This window comes from Ranitomeya imitator, chromosome 2 (assembly GCF_032444005.1).
Source record: "Ranitomeya imitator isolate aRanImi1 chromosome 2, aRanImi1.pri, whole genome shotgun sequence".
Lineage (NCBI taxonomy): Eukaryota > Metazoa > Chordata > Amphibia > Anura > Dendrobatidae > Ranitomeya > Ranitomeya imitator.
Window position 1 is genome coordinate 385837355 of NC_091283.1, and position 15798 is coordinate 385853152.

Here is a 15798-nt window from a genome sequence, read left to right on the forward strand (position 1 = left end):
ACCGATTTGATGAAAAAAGGTGCTGATGTGGCGAATTGGTCCTCTGCGACTGTCTCTGCCTTTCAGGAGCTTAAACGTCGATTTACTTCTGCTCCAGTGTTGCGCCAACCGGATGTTTCTCTTCCGTTTCAGGTTGAGGTTGACGCTTCTGAGATTGGGGCAGGGGCCGTTTTGTCTCAGAGGGATCCTGTTGGTTCCTTAATGAAACCGTGTGCCTTCTTTTCCCGTAAGTTTTTGCCTGCTGAACGCAATTATGATGTCGGCAATCGGGAGTTGTTGGCTATGAAGTGGGCGTTTGAGGAGTGGCGACATTGGCTTGAGGGAGCTAAGCACCGTATTGTGGTCTTGACCGATCATAAGAATTTGTTTTACCTCGAGTCTGCCATACGGCTGATTCCTAGACTGGCTCGATGGTCCTTGTTTTTGTCCCGTTTTGATTTCGTGGTCTCGTACCTTCCGGGTTCTAAGAACATTAAGGCTGATGCCCTCTCTAGGAGTTTTTTGCCTGATTCTCCTGAGGTCTTAGAACTGGTCGGTATTCTGAAAGAAGGGGTGGTCCTTTCTGCCATTTCCCCTGATTTACGACGGGTTCTTCAGGAATTCCAGGCTGACAAACCTGACCGCTGTCCTGTGGGGAAACTGTTTGTTTCTGACAGATGGACTAGTAGAGTGATTTCTGAGGTTCACTGTTCCGTGTTGGCTGGTCATCCTGGCATTTTTGGTACCAGAGACTTGGTTGGTAGGTCCTTTTGGTGGCCTTCTTTGTCGCGTGATGTGCATTCTTTTGTGCAGTCCTGTGGGACTTGTGCGTGGGCCAAGCCTTGTTGTTCCCGTGCTAGTGGGTTGCTTTTGCCATTGCCGGTCCCTGAGAGGCCCTGGACGCATATTTCTATGGATTTTATTTCTGATCTTCCGGTTTCCCAGAGGATGTCGGTTATCTGGGTTGTTTGTGACCGGTTCTCTAAGATGGTTCATTTGGTGCCTTTGCCTAAATTGCCTTCCTCTTTGGATTTGGTTCCGTTGTTTTTTCAGCATATGGTCCTTTTGCATGGTATTCCGGAGAATATTGTGTCCGACAGAGGTTCCCAGTTTGTTTCTAGGTTTTGGCGGGCCTTTTGTGCTAGGCTGGGCATTGATTTGTCGTTTTCTTCTGCGTTTCATCCTCAGACAAATGGTCAGACCGAGCGAACTAATCAGACTTTGGAGACGTATTTGAGATGCTTTGTGTCTGCTGATCAGGATGATTGGGTGGCTTTCTTGCCATTGGCCGAGTTTGCCCTTAATGATCGGGCTAGTTCGGCTACTTTGGTTTCGCCTTTCTTTTGTAATTTTGGTTTTCATCCTCGTTTTTCTTCTGGGCAGGTTGAGCCTTCTGACTGTCCTGGTGTGGATTCTGTGGTTGACAGGTTGCAGCAGATTTGGGCTCATGTGGTGGACAATTTGGTGTTGTCTCAGTAGGAGGCTCAACGTTTTGCTAACCGTCGTCGGTGTGTTGGTTCCCGGCTTCGGGTTGGGGATCTGGTCTGGTTGTCTTCCCGTCATGTTCCTATAAAGGTTTCTTCTCCTAAGTTTAAGCTTCGGTTTATTGGTCCTTATAGGATTTCTGAGATTATTAATCCGGTGTCTTTTCGACTGGCGCTTGAGGCCTCTTTTGCGATCCATAATGTCTTCCATAGATCTTTATTGCGGAAATATGTGGAGCCCGTTGTTCCCTCTGTTGATCCTCCGGCCCCTGTGTTGGTTGATGGGGAGTTGGAATATGTTGTTGAGAAGATTTTGGATTCCCGTTTTTCGAGGCGGAAGCTTCAGTACCTTGTTAAATGGAAGGGTTATGGCCAGGAGGATAATTCTTGGGTTTTTGCCTCTGATGTCCATGCCGCTGATTTGGTTCGTGCCTTTCATCTGGCTCATCCTGATCGGCCTGGGGGCTCAGGTGAGGGTTCGGTGACCCCTCCTCAAGGGGGGAGGTGTTATGGACCTGGTGGTTAGGAGCACCCGAAATGACCTGATGGTTAAACTCACACAGGACAAGCTCTGGGAAGTGGGAGCTCTGCTGACCACAACCCCTAATCCTATCACACAACTAGAAATAGCCGTGGAGTGTACCTGACCAGGCCTAGATGCCTATTCACAGCCTAAGAGCTAACTAGCCTCAGAGAAATTCCACAAAGGAAAAGGCAGCCCCCCACATATATTGACTGTGAGTAAAGATGAAAGTCACAAACACAGAAATGAAACAGGTTTCAGCAAAGGGAGGCCAGACTTACTAAACAGACTGAGGATAGGAAAGGTATCTTTGCGGTCAGCACAAAAAACTACAAAAGACCACGCAGAGTGTGTAAAAAGACCTCCGCACCGACTCACGGTGCGGAGGTGCCACTCTGCATCTCAGAGCTTCCAGCTAGCAAGGCAAAATCATGATAGCCAACAGGACAAGGAAACAATGAACAAATAATTAACTAGCAGGGACTTAGCTTCTGCTGGAGTAGACAGGTCACCAGAAAGATCCAAGAGCGAATTGAACCAGTACAAGAACATTGACAGCTGGCATGGAGTAACGATCTGAGTGGAGTTAAATAGAACAGCCAGCCAAAGAATAAACTACGTCACCTGTGGAAGGAACCTCAGAAGCAGCAGCTCCACTCACAGCCACCAGAGGGAGTCCATGGACAGAACTCGCTGAAGTACCATTCATGACCACAGGAGGGAGTTCGAAAACAGAATTCACAACAGGGAGGTACTGATGTGAATTCTGCTTTTGGGCTCCCTCCGGTGGTTGTAGGTGGTAATGCAGGTGTCCCTGGGCTGCAGTCCTGGACAGGTGTATCTGCTGATTGCAATTCTGACTGGGGTATTTAGGTTTGCAGGACTCATTAGTCCTTGCCAGTTGTCAATGTTTCTTGGGAAGTGTTGGACCTCTGTCTGGCTTCTCCTGCTTAGCTGCCAATTCAGCAAAGATAAGTGTCTGTTTCTTTTTCTATGGCACACAAGCTATGTGCTTGTTTTTTGTTTGTATTCCTGCTCTAAGTGTAGGATTCTCTGGATTTGCAGATATACGTTCCACGTCTTTAGTTAGATGGAGGAATTTTGGTATAATCTGCTGTGGATATTTTTGGAAGGGTTTTAATACTGACCGCACAGTACTCTGTCCTATCCTTTCCTATTTTAGCTAGAGTGGCCTCTTGTGCTAAATCCTGTTTTCTACCTGTGTTTGTCTTTCCTCTCCTACTCACAGCCAATATTTATGGGGGGCTGCCTATCCTTTGGGGTTCTGCTCTGAGGCAAGGTAGAATTCCTATTTCCATCTATAGGGGTATTTAGTCCTCCGGCTGTGACGAGGTGTCTAGGGTTTGTTAGGTACACCCCACGGCTACTTCTAGTTGCGGTGTTAAGATCAGGATTTGCGGTCAGTATAGTTACCACCTACTCCAGTGAAAGTTTTCATGCTGCTCCAAGGTCACCGGATCATAACATCCCCCTGTCTCTGCAGGTCAGGTGAAATTACAGTTAACCTTTTCACCCAATCTGCAGGAATGCGATCATTCTGTGACGCAGCATATGCGTCACAGGTCGGATTGACACCGACTTTCACTTTCATGACGCATATGCTGTGTCACAGGTCGGGAAGGGGTTAATGTTGTGAGTTATACATTAAACCTGTCAAGTGAACATATTAAAGAGACTTTTGTTTGGAACTTTGCTGGGTAACTGCCTCATCACTGCATAGCATGGATAATGCTGCACTACAAATTGTAGGTAGTGTACAGTGTTGTAAATTTTAACTGACTACATGACTGGTGTCCAACTAAGGCTGGTTTCACATTTGCGTTTTTTGGCGCAGCGTTTTAGCGCAAAAAAAGCATGCGTTTTTTTCCCTATATTTAACATTAAAAATGCATGCGTTTTTTTTGTATGCGTTTTGCCGCGTTTGACGACGCATGCGTCGTTTCTCTGCATGCCTTTTGTTGCAGAAATGCAACATGTAGTAATTTCTAGATGCGTTTTATTGCGGCAAAAAAACGTATTACTGTCTATGTAAACGCATGCGTTTTTAAGCACATGCGTTTGGTTGCATTTTTAAACGCATGCATTTCCATAGAAAAAAGCAAGTCTACACACTGATAAGCCACCCCCCACCATCAAGGTGATAAAGGGATCCAAACCCTAACCCTAAAGGGATCCAAACCCTAACCCCCCACCATCAAGGTGATAAAGGGATCCAAACCCTAACCCTAACCCCCCACCATCAAGGTGATAAAGGGATCCAAACCCTAACCCTAACCCCCCACCATCAAGGTGATAAAGGGATCCAAACCCTAACCCTAAAGGGATCCAAACCCTAACCCCCCCACCATCAAGGTGATAAAGGGATCCAAACTCTAACCCTAACTATTTCACATTTATAGTGTACTCTGCTTTCGACACAGTCGATCATTGCCTACTACTACAGATTCTTTCTTCCATTGGCATCAAAGACCTTGCCCTGTCCTGGATTGCCTCATACCTTTCCGACCGCACATTTAGCGTTTCCCACTCCCACACCACCTCCTCATCCCGCCCTCTCTCTGTTGGAGTCCCTCAGGGCTCTGTCCTAGGGCCCCTACTTTTTTCCATCTATACTCTTGGCCTAGGACAACTCATAAAGTCCCACGGCTTCCAGTACCACCTGTATGCGGACGACACTCAGATCTACCTCTCTAGCCCAGATGTCACCTCTCTGCTGTCCAGAATCCCGAAGTGTCTGTCAGCCATATCCTCCTTCTTCACCTCTCGCTTCCTAAAACTCAATGTAGACAAAACCGAACGCATCATCTTTCCCCCATCCCGCGTATCCCCCCTACCCGACCTATCTATTATGGTAAACGGCATCACGCTCTCTCCCGCACCTGAAATCTGCTGCCTCGGGGTAACTCTCGACTCTGCCCTGTCCTTCAAACCGCACGTCCAAACTCTTGCCACCTCCTGTCGCCTCCAACTCAAAAATATTGCCAGAATCCGTTCCTTCCTCAGCCCACAATCTACCAAACTCTTGTGCATGCCCTCATCATCTCCCGCCTCGACTACTGCAACACCCTCCTCTGTGGCCTCCCTGCTAACTCTCTTGCACCACTCCAGTCTGTCCTCAACTCTGCTGCCCGGCTAATCCACCTCTCTCCTCGCTACTCCCCTGCTTCTCCCCTCTTCAAATCCCTCCACTGGCTCCCCATTCCCCAACGAATCCAGTTCAAACTACTAACACTGATCTACAAAGCCATCCACAACCTGTCCTCTCCCTATATCTCTGAACTAATCTCCCAATATCTTCCCTCACGTAATCTCCGATCCTCCCAAGACCTCCTACTCTCCTCCACACTTATTCGTTCCTCACACAACCGCCTCCAAGATTTCTCCCGAATATCCCCCATCCTCTGGAATTCCATGCCTCAACACGTCCGACTATCCACCACCCTCGGCTCCTTCAGACGGAACCTGAAAACCCATCTCTTCAAGAAAGCCTGCAATAACCATTCTGCCGCCTCACCATCGCCAGAGCTGCCGCCTCGCCATCGCCAGAGCCGCCGCCTCGCCCCTACCTTCTGTCTCTTCCCCACTTTCCCATAGAATGTAAGTCCGCAAGGACAGGGTCCTCTCCCCTCTGTACCAGTCTGTCACTGTAAACCTGCTTACTGTAATCGATATCTATAACCCTGTATGTAACCCCTTTCTCATGTAAAGCACCATGGAATTAATGGTGCTATATAATTTAATAATAATAATAATAATAATAATAGTAAATAATAATAGTGGGTTTTCTAGTTGATTTTGATGATTGGCAGCTGTCACACACTTCTCATCATGCGTTTCAAAAACGCATACGCAGGAAAAAAACGCATGTAAACGCGTCAAAACGCAGCGTTTGCACGCATTTACATGCGTTTTTTCCACCACATGCGTTTGCGTTTTTAACGCTGCGTTTTTAATCTCAAATGTGAAACCAGCCTAATGTGTTTGAAATCACTCATTTTTCCTTGGCACAGATGGGCTATAACATCAGATGAATAGTTCCTGTGCCACCATCTATCATGTGTCATCATTTAAATGGAACCTGTCACCCCCAAAATGGAAGATGAGCTAAGCCCACCGGCATCAGGGGCTTATCTACAGCATTCTGTAAAGGTGGCTACTTTGAAGAACTTAGAATACAAGACATATTTTCAGTTGTTTCACACTTTTTTGTTAAGTATATAATTCCACATGTGTTAATTCATAGTTTTGATGCCTTCAGTGTGAATTTACAATTTTCATAGTCATGAAAATACAGAAAAATCTTTAAATGAAAAGGTGTGTCTAAACTTTTGGTCTGTACTGTAGTTGCTGGAGATTCCCCATTGCTGGGGCAGGGGACATTAACCCCCTCAGTGCTGAGCCTGTGTTAAATCTCTGTATGTGACTATAATGGGATTGTGTGTTATATCGGGGGCAGTACGGGGCCATGACTGGATGTAGTGATCGTGTGATGCCGGTAACAGCTCCGGAGGTTTATTACATCATCTTCTCCCCATTCAGGTCCCTACAATATCGGATCCTCTCAGTGGAGATCTTCTATATAAGAGAATTCTCCTGAGTGACCCTACAAGGATGGATAGGGACAGGGACAAGATGGCGGAGAGGATATTACACCTCACCCTAGAGATCCTCTTCCGGCTTACTGGAGAGGTGAGAGATTCTGATGACGTCACATTACATAATTCTTATCTATGGGAATAACAGATGGACAGAACTGGAGAGGTAAGGACTCTGGAAATGTCTGTAGTGAGATTTATTAATGTGTCTCTGCATAACCAGGATTACACAGTAGTGAAGAAGACCTCTAGTGAGCACTGTCAGGCCCCTGTGTCTGAGGGATGGGGAAGACTCCTGAGCCCACCTCACCCCCTGATACATAAGGACATCAATTACCTGAAGATCCTAGAACTCACCTACAAGATGATCGAGCTGCTGACTGGAGAGGTGACACTGCTGGGAATGCTGGGACTTTATACAGTAGCGCTATGGAGGGATCGGGGGATGACGGTATCATTGTATGTGTCAGGTTCCTATAAGGTGTCAGGATGTCGCTATCTATTTCTCCATGGAGGAGTGGGAGTATTTAGAAGGACATAAAGATTGGTACAAGGACATCAAGATGGAAGTTCCCCAGACCCTCACATCACCAGGTAATAGACAGGACTAAATACACACGGCCTATAATTATCTGTATGTAAAGAATGAATTCAGTCCTTGTATGTGTTTCTTCCAGTTCTATCCAGTGAGAGGACAACACCAGAGAGATGTCCCCTTCCTCTTCTTCCACAGGACTGTAAACAAGAAGATCTCAATGTTCCTCAGGATCATGAGGTAGATGGAGAGAAGGTGTCATGAAATCTCCCCTATGATGTGTATAAGGCTAAGAAGGTCTTGTGATCAGACTTGTTTTATCCCCCAGTATTATACACCGAACTGCCAATTTATTAGAAACATAGACACTTTCTTTATCAAAACTTTCCTGTATAGAGAATACTAATAACTAGTGTAATATAAAATAAAGTGATCATTTTTCAGTCTGAAACCACATTAGAATGGGAATTTTGAGCACTTTACCTAGGCATGGTTGTCAGGGAAATTTTGAAAAACTCCTAACCTCTTTAGTTTTTCTTCTCAAAAGTATTAGTACTGAGAACATTATGATTGAGGGAAAAATACAATGTAAGGGGATCCATAGAACATACACGATTTTTTAAGGAGGATATTAGTAATATGTGAGGCAGTGACTGGTGTTAAATGTGAGGGTCACTGTATTTTCCCCCAGGATGCGTTTGGAGGCGTATTTAGGCCAAGGGAGTGCATTGCAGTCACAGGCGTAGCTGTGATTGCAATGAAAAATAAAATTGAGTGTTAGTCTTGGACAAGCTATTTGTCCAGGGCAGATTTAAGAAAACCTGCTGGACTTTTGTTTTGAAACTGACTACAGAATGTTAGTGTGGCAGTCCGTTTCCTTCCTGGCCTGGTTTTCCATGTGGCCGAAGGCTCCAGGTTCTTTGGTTAAAAGCCTTGCAGTAAAGGGTTTGGTTGTGTCAGGGTCAGAGTTAGGCCTGGGTCAGTCATGCGAAAAACTTGCCCAAGTCTCGAATGTCAATACCTGGCACTGCCGCTGGCAATCGGGATCGGAGCGTGCTTCTGCATAGAAATACATGCAGTTGCACGCTGCTGTCCGAGTGCCGGCGGCAGTTCCGGGTATTGACATGTGAGACTCGTACGAGTACGGTAGAAGGACAATGCACCATGACACAATGATCCACTAGTCAAGGATTGATTCCAGGAATATTAGAGAGTTGTTGTTGCTTCCCTGGGCTCCATAGTCCTCATGTTTTAATCCTATAGCGCATCTTCAGGATGAGATGAAATAGACTGTTCACAACATATCAGTATCTCCATATTATTTCCGGATGTGCCAATTATCCCACAGAATTACTTCTTCATCTAGTGGAATCTATTACAATATGAATTGCTGAGGATCTGAATAGACATCGTGGGTGTCTCTAATAATGTGGCCATTCAGTGTGTGTTTTATGCTTGGTGGAGATGACAGGGTAAAGCTGATCATAGACATTAAATGTTGTCTGGATCTTCCCCCAGTTTTCTGGTTATGATTTTTTCATCTTTCTCTGACTCTTAATATTTTTCTTTCAGGGTAAATATCTGCCCCATATTAATACTACAGAGACATATATGAGAGGTGATGAGCGGTGTAAAGAGGAGATTCCCACAGATAACCGCACGGGTGAGTATAACCTAAAATCAATCAGTGCCAGGAGCGCACATTGGGTTGGCTCCATCCCAGAGGGAGCACAAATCCATTATGGGTATTTATTTATGCGCCATGATTGTGCTTATAATAATATATGATTATTTTGTGACATGTTCGGACATTTCATCTCTTGCACATATCTGGTCAGTTTACTTTATCTGTCTTGCAGCACATGATAATTATTATTATATTACATTATATGGTGATCTGCTGCAGACTTGTGCAATGTCCGGTATAACCCTGTTTTTTGTAAACCTACTACCATCCACTCTGATCATTACATAGTATATTTTTCCCTAATTAAACACGTTGATTATGTGTCTGTATTCCTAAATCCTAAACAGATTTTGGTTCCCTTCCTCATTTTTGTACAAAAATCATGTTCTTACATTCTGACATCTTCCCTCTTGTATGTAGTCATTTTTTTTACATTACACTTGATCCATTTTTTTACTTTATATTTTACATATGTGATAAAAGATATTGATGGCTTTTAATTCACTCTTTTACTTCTAGTAGTGATTTTTTTTTCAGTTATAGCTCTATAATCATGGCCCTCTTTTGGTAGCATGAAATGTCAGGCACTTAACCTTTTTAGGTCCTTTTATTTTTGCCACTTTTGAAGCAGAAGAGATACTTCTGTATTCACAGTCCTGTTTAATACAGGACACTCAGTGGATGTCTCTTAATATACTTTTGAAGCTTGACAGTGTTGGGGATCTGAACTCAAGACCCCTGATATGGAAGGTAGAAACATTACTAGGGAGCCACAGGCTGTACTGTTCTGGAGAATTTTCTCAGCCTAAAAACCTCAGAAGCATTCTTCTTTACATGAATAATATAACATTATATACAGATATCATGCCAGAACATTATAAGTGCTGAAAAGTAATCACCAGAGATTTCTAACTATAGAATTATTTTCAAAAATTATACAAAATCATCATAGTAAACATGGATATATGTTGAGTCCCTGTAATTGTAACAACATGTACAATATAGTGATTTATGGTGATCGGTAAATGGTGTAAATAAAAATGACACCTTTGTTTACATTCATATTATATAAATCCATATTTTTTAATGGCAAAAAAAACTTATCACTCTAAAGTTTGATTTCCATTCTAAAAAAGAACACATGTAATAAACAATAATAATAATAATAATAAAGGAACCCAGACGGACCACAATTAATAGGCCCACTCAGCTTCTGTTTGCTTCAGTTGTGCAACAGATCTATTTTGGACATAAATTCCATTTTCCTGAAAAGAACAGTCAAAACTCAGAAACTCAGGTGTGAACACACTTCAAAGCTGTCTGGCAAAAAATGGATACATGTCTGGGTTTGATCCGCTTGATTGAATTTGCCCATTCAAGGGAATGGGTCTGCATTTTCAGATCGTACTCGCATGTCATCCAGAATATCCTGGTTCATTAACTGACTCAGAATATTGTATGTTGACATTTCTTTCCTCGTGAACCACCAGACTCCAATATTTTTACGGTGGAGAATATAGTGTGAATATGTCCCATGGAGAGGGGAAGAATGACAGAGAAATCATATACCTGCCTGGCAGTGAGTGTGCTTGGTTGTGGTAAACAGCCATAGAAGTTGAAGAAGGTGGGGGATAATGTAACTTCAGCTGTGCTAGTTCATGAGAAATCTAAACATATCATATGAGCAGAGCTGGAGAAACATCCCGAGAGGAAAAAGGTTGAATGTGGAAGAAGTGAAAAAACAGCTAAGAAGGTTTCTGATGAGCAGAATAGTTCCATGCAAAAACAGATATGTGAAACTTTATTACCACAGAGGCTTAGTCACATATGTGGTTACCTATTTGTTGTGCACAAAGGTGTCCGTAGCCTTTAAGCTAGGTGATCTTTGAAAGAACCAACAACTGTGAACCATGGATTACAGAGGACACTGCTGCAAATTCATTTTCAGATGCCCAGTGCTCCCATATTCATGATGGAATCCAATGCTTTCTGTTGAGTTCCAATATATATATAAAATAGTATAAAAAACTTCTCATATCTTGTATCTATCGCTTAGTTTCTTTTAATAAAAAAAAAATACAAAACCTACACTTGCATAAAAGCCATTGCTTATTTTTACATGACCATACTGCTGTGCTCTCTGCTAGATGCAAGTATATACCTGTCAGGAAGTGTATGAGAGATGAACACTATCTATTAGCACTGACTTGAAGTTAAATTGATAAGGGTCCACTGAACATGAAACTGCAAATGATTGGTGACAGGTGAAGTGAAACCAGAACCTACAGAGAATACGGCTTCAACTAAGATGTGAAAATATTGAAAAAGCACAACTTGGTGGCCTAACATCATAATCTACTAGTCCTTGGGTAGTAGTCTCCTGTCTTAGTCATACTATATAGATAATATAAATATTAATATAATTTCAATGCAGTGTTATTGACAATTAACAATTTTATTCTTGGCAGATGACGGTACCAGGAGCTCAGAGGGACATCTGATATTTTCAGATTTTGCAGCAGGGGATCAAGGTATCACATCAGATACATATGAAGACCATGTAGTCATCACAGATATACCTCAAGCCCTTCTTAGGAAAAATCTATCATCTGATCCTTTTAAATGGGTCCTTTCTTCTACTTCATTAAAGGAAAATATGAAAAACAAAAACCACAAAAGTACTGATGAACATGAAGTAGCTCACATAGGGGAGAAATCATTTTCATGTTCACAATCTGGGAAATGTTACAATACTAAATCGAGATTTCTTTCACATCAGATGCGTCACTCAGGGAAGAAGCTATTTTCATGTTTAAAATGTGGGAAATATTTTAAAAGGAAATCAGATCTTGTTTCACATCAAAAACCTCACACAGGGGAGAAGCAATTCTTATGCTCAGAATGTGGTAAATGTTTTGGTGAGAAAAAAAATCTTGTTAAACACCAGAAAACTCACACAGGGGAAAAAACATTTTTATGTTCAGAATGTGGGAAATGTTTTATAGATAAATCAAATCTTGTTACACATCAGAGAACTCACACTGGGGAAAAGCCATTTTCATGTTCAAAATGTGGGAAATGTTTTTTACATAAATGCCATCTTGTTACACATCAGAGAACTCACACAGGGCAAAAGCCATTTTCATGTTCAGAATGTGGGAAATGTTTTATAGATAAACCACATCTTGTTGTACATCAGAGAACTCACACAGGGCAAAAGCCATTTTTATGTTCAGAATGTGGTAAATGTTTTATGGATAAAACACATCTTGTTACACATCAAAGAACTCACACTGGTGAAAAGCCATTTTCATGCTCCGAATGTGGGAAATGTTTCATTGAGAAAAAAGCTCTTGTGACACATCAAACAACTCACACAGGGGAGAAACCGTTTTTATGTTCTGAATGTGGGGATTGTTTTAATCAGAAATCAAATCTTGTTAGACATCAGAGAACTCACACTGGTGAAAAGCCATTTTCATGTTCAGAATGTGGGAAATGTTTTAGACATAAATTTGATCTTGTTACACATCAGAGAAGTCACACAGGGGAAAAGCCATTTTCATGTTCAGAATGTGGGAAATGTTTTATAAAGAAATCATATCTTGTTAAGCATCACAGAGCGCACACAGGGGAAAAGCCATTTTCATGTTCAGAATGTGGGAAATGTTATAAAGATAAATCACATCTTGTTACACATCAGAGAACTCACACGGGGGAAAAGCCATTTTCATGCTCAGAATGTGGGAAATGTTTTAATGAGAAAAAAGCTCTTGTGACACATCAAATAACTCACACAGGGGAGAAACCGTTTTTATGTTCCGAATGTGGGGATTGTTTTTATCAGAAATCACATCTTCTTAGACATCAGAGAACTCACACTGGTGAAAAACCATTTCCATGTTCAGAATGTGGGAAATGTTTTATAGATAAATCAAATCTTGTTAGACATCAGAAATCTCACACAGGAGAAAAGCCATTTTCATGTTCAGAATGTGGGAAATGTTTTATACATAAATCACATCTTGCTAAACATCAGAGAACTCACATATTGGAGAAGCCATTTTCATGTTCAGAATGTGGGAAATGTTTTAAAGGGAAATCAAATCTTGTTTCGCATCAAAAAACTCACAAAGTTCAGGTAGATGCTATTTGATTAAAATGGTCATCTTTCCAAAGTTGTTATACTTATTCCAAGCTATTCCGCTGCTATTGTCACAACCAGATATCAAACAATTAAATGCAGCATTTAGGAGGTTCATATAGGGTGAGAAGGCAAGAACGCTTATGGGATTGCTCAAGCTACAATTGCCCAGAAGAGAGGGAGGAATTAATTTTCTGGATATTGGAAGATACAATCTGGTAGCTAACTTTAGGTGCATTGTGGATTGGATTTTCGGGGTCTCCCATTTTGCCAACGTACAATTGGAGGAACCCTCGGGTGTCACTAACTGCTCTGATCTATCTGGGTAACGATGAGCTCCCTGATGATATTAGAGAGCACTCGGTTTTGTGGCAAACTATTTTGACATGGAGGAGGGGGAGAAAAACCTGTGGAGGGACAGGTGATCTGTCTCCCTTTCAGCCATTTCTAAGCAATCCTAAATTTATGAATAATTGTCTTACTGTACATTATGTAACCTTGGCAAAACAGGGATGCACTAAGTTGCTTACGTCTCTTCATCAGGCTATGAGGGCTGACATGTTGGATCAGAATTTCTCCCTACTATCTTTTGAAACAATAGCACAGCTCTTTCCTTTTTTTAGACACAGGCAATTCCTCTTCCTTTAGGCACGTAGCCTAACCTAAAAATATACTAGTGTTAGAAAAAATAACGCTTCCTTACTTTTTCAAGTAAGAGCACAGTGAGGATAGAAAGGAAAGCAATATTGAATTGTGTGGATAAAACAAATCTTGTTTAATGTCTATTCAAAAAGTGATTACAAAAATGAAGAAAAGTAAGTTCATATCACACAATATTAAGGTTCATCTGTTGCCTCTTGCCTTCCGTCTGAAAAGCGATGGACTAGGATCCTGAAAAGACTGTAAACAAGCATGAGTTTGTCTTTCATATTGCATAAATTGAGGAAGAACATATGTGGCCTTATAATCTACCTCAATTTGTATGGGAGACAATGACCGTAACCAATGAGCAAATCTCTGATGTGACACACCTGGGATATTATTCTCAAAGAGAAGTTTTAGTGTAGAATGAGGAGTTTGCAAAGTGATTTTGTTGAACCCAACAATGTGTTCAGTTGCTTTGACTGCAAAGTAAACACCAGGTGTCTTGCACATGTCTCAAACCCTCTTTCAGCAGGTGAGAGAAGCTTAGAAAAATAGCCCAAAATTCTCCACTCTTCTCCTTGCAACTGTAGCATTACAGCAGACACAGATGTCTCTGATGTGTGTACTTGCAAAGCAAATGGAGCCGAAGGGTCTACTGTGGACAAAATCTCTGTTTTTGGATGTTACTGTTGGTCTAGGTTTCAGCTGAACGTCTTCTTTCTCATGAACTACAGCTATTTTAGCCTTGACCTGATTTTGTTCCATGGATCTCCTTACTCTGTCGATAAAAACTGTTGCTTCTTGCAATGATCGCTGAGCACTAGCCAATTGCTCTGAGGCAGGATCTAAATATTTGAACTTTTTTACAAAAAATCTGATCGTGGATGCTGGCTCCTGATGAGGCCTAAGATCCATCACCATTCTATAGGCCTGCTCAAATTTTACCAAAAATGCAAATGGTTTATCTTTAATATTGGTTCGCAACTGTTCCAGAACATCAGCTGTGGGAGTGGATTCGCCTGTAAAGAACAAATTTAATTGCCTAAGTCTGTCTTCTTTTGTACTATGAATCAATTCATCCTCATTTTATCTGGGTGTGGTCTGTAACCTTTTTCCCATATGTAAGGGTAAACATACTTTGAATATTTAGTTTTTTTTGTTCATCATTAAGATTGAATTGATCTGTGTTTGATTAAAAACTCTCTGCATTATAAAAGGCATCCATCTTGTCATTGAAGTTTGGAATGTCTTTTACAATTTTCATTAACGTGTATTTTCAGAATATTGTTGTAATTCATCTGCCTGTAAATCTTCTACTGAAACATCTGGATCTTGTGTGTCTGGTATAAATGATGTGGTGGCATTGTCTTCATGTTTGTTTGATCATGTAACAACAGAAGCCTTTTTTATATCTTTGCGCAATTTGGACAATAATTATGTTCGAGTATCAATTTGATCTTCCAATTGTTTAATATGTTCTGACAATATCAAAAAATTTGGACAATCGAAGTAATCCCCGTCAGATTCTTGTGTGTCACCTTGTGTCATTATGACCAATGTCTTGTGTGATAGTACATGCTTTATGTATTTGTGTTTCAGTTTTCTCAAAAACTAAATTATTGTACACTCGGACCATGTGCATTACATTTTGAAGCTTCCTTTGTAACCTTTTTTACTGAAAAAAACCTCTTATCAATTTTAAGATTCTCTGCTTCACATTGGCTATACAAACTAGACCCTAATTGTGCATCTGTATGGCTATGAGCAAACTTAAACTTTATATTACTTTTCTTAGAATAATCATGAATAAAATCCATTTTCTTACCTATGGAATATCTTTTCCTCTCCTGGATTGATCCAACCGTCAATGGATGGTCCTCTGTAACTTTTTACTAATTCCTCAGACCTCCGTCTGTACGAGACGTGCAGCTCTTTGAAGACATAAATCCTCACTCGTCTGTAGGCTCTATCTGACCCTTGTGACGTGATATAGTGGAATTCTTGCGCTTTGAACAACAGGTGTTTAGCAAAACTCTCCTCTTTCCCCAGTGTGCAAGGGAAAGGATTGCACTAAAATAGCTAAAAAATAAGATGTGGCTGAAGCTCGCCAATATTGTTAGAAAAAAATAACACTTCCTTACTTTTTCATGTAAGAGCACGGTGAGGATAGAAAGAAAAGCAATAT

General features: G+C 41.6%; 1 protein-coding gene across 2 annotated transcripts in view; it reads left to right on the forward strand.

Moving 5' to 3' along the window:
- LOC138664099 (zinc finger protein 665-like) overlaps positions 1-15437 on the forward strand; it is a 356580-nt gene extending 341143 nt beyond the window's left edge. For both annotated transcript variants that reach the window (XM_069750526.1, XM_069750525.1), the window contains exons 6-11: positions 6547-6696; positions 6826-6990; positions 7073-7196; positions 7280-7377; positions 8710-8800; positions 11293-15437. In XM_069750526.1, coding sequence (XP_069606627.1) covers positions 6547-6696; positions 6826-6990; positions 7073-7196; positions 7280-7377; positions 8710-8800; positions 11293-12980 — 2316 coding nt within the window. In that variant the 3' untranslated portion in view covers positions 12981-15437. The remainder of the gene's footprint in view (positions 1-6546; positions 6697-6825; positions 6991-7072; positions 7197-7279; positions 7378-8709; positions 8801-11292) is intronic.
- Positions 15438-15798: the final 361 nt, after the last annotated feature.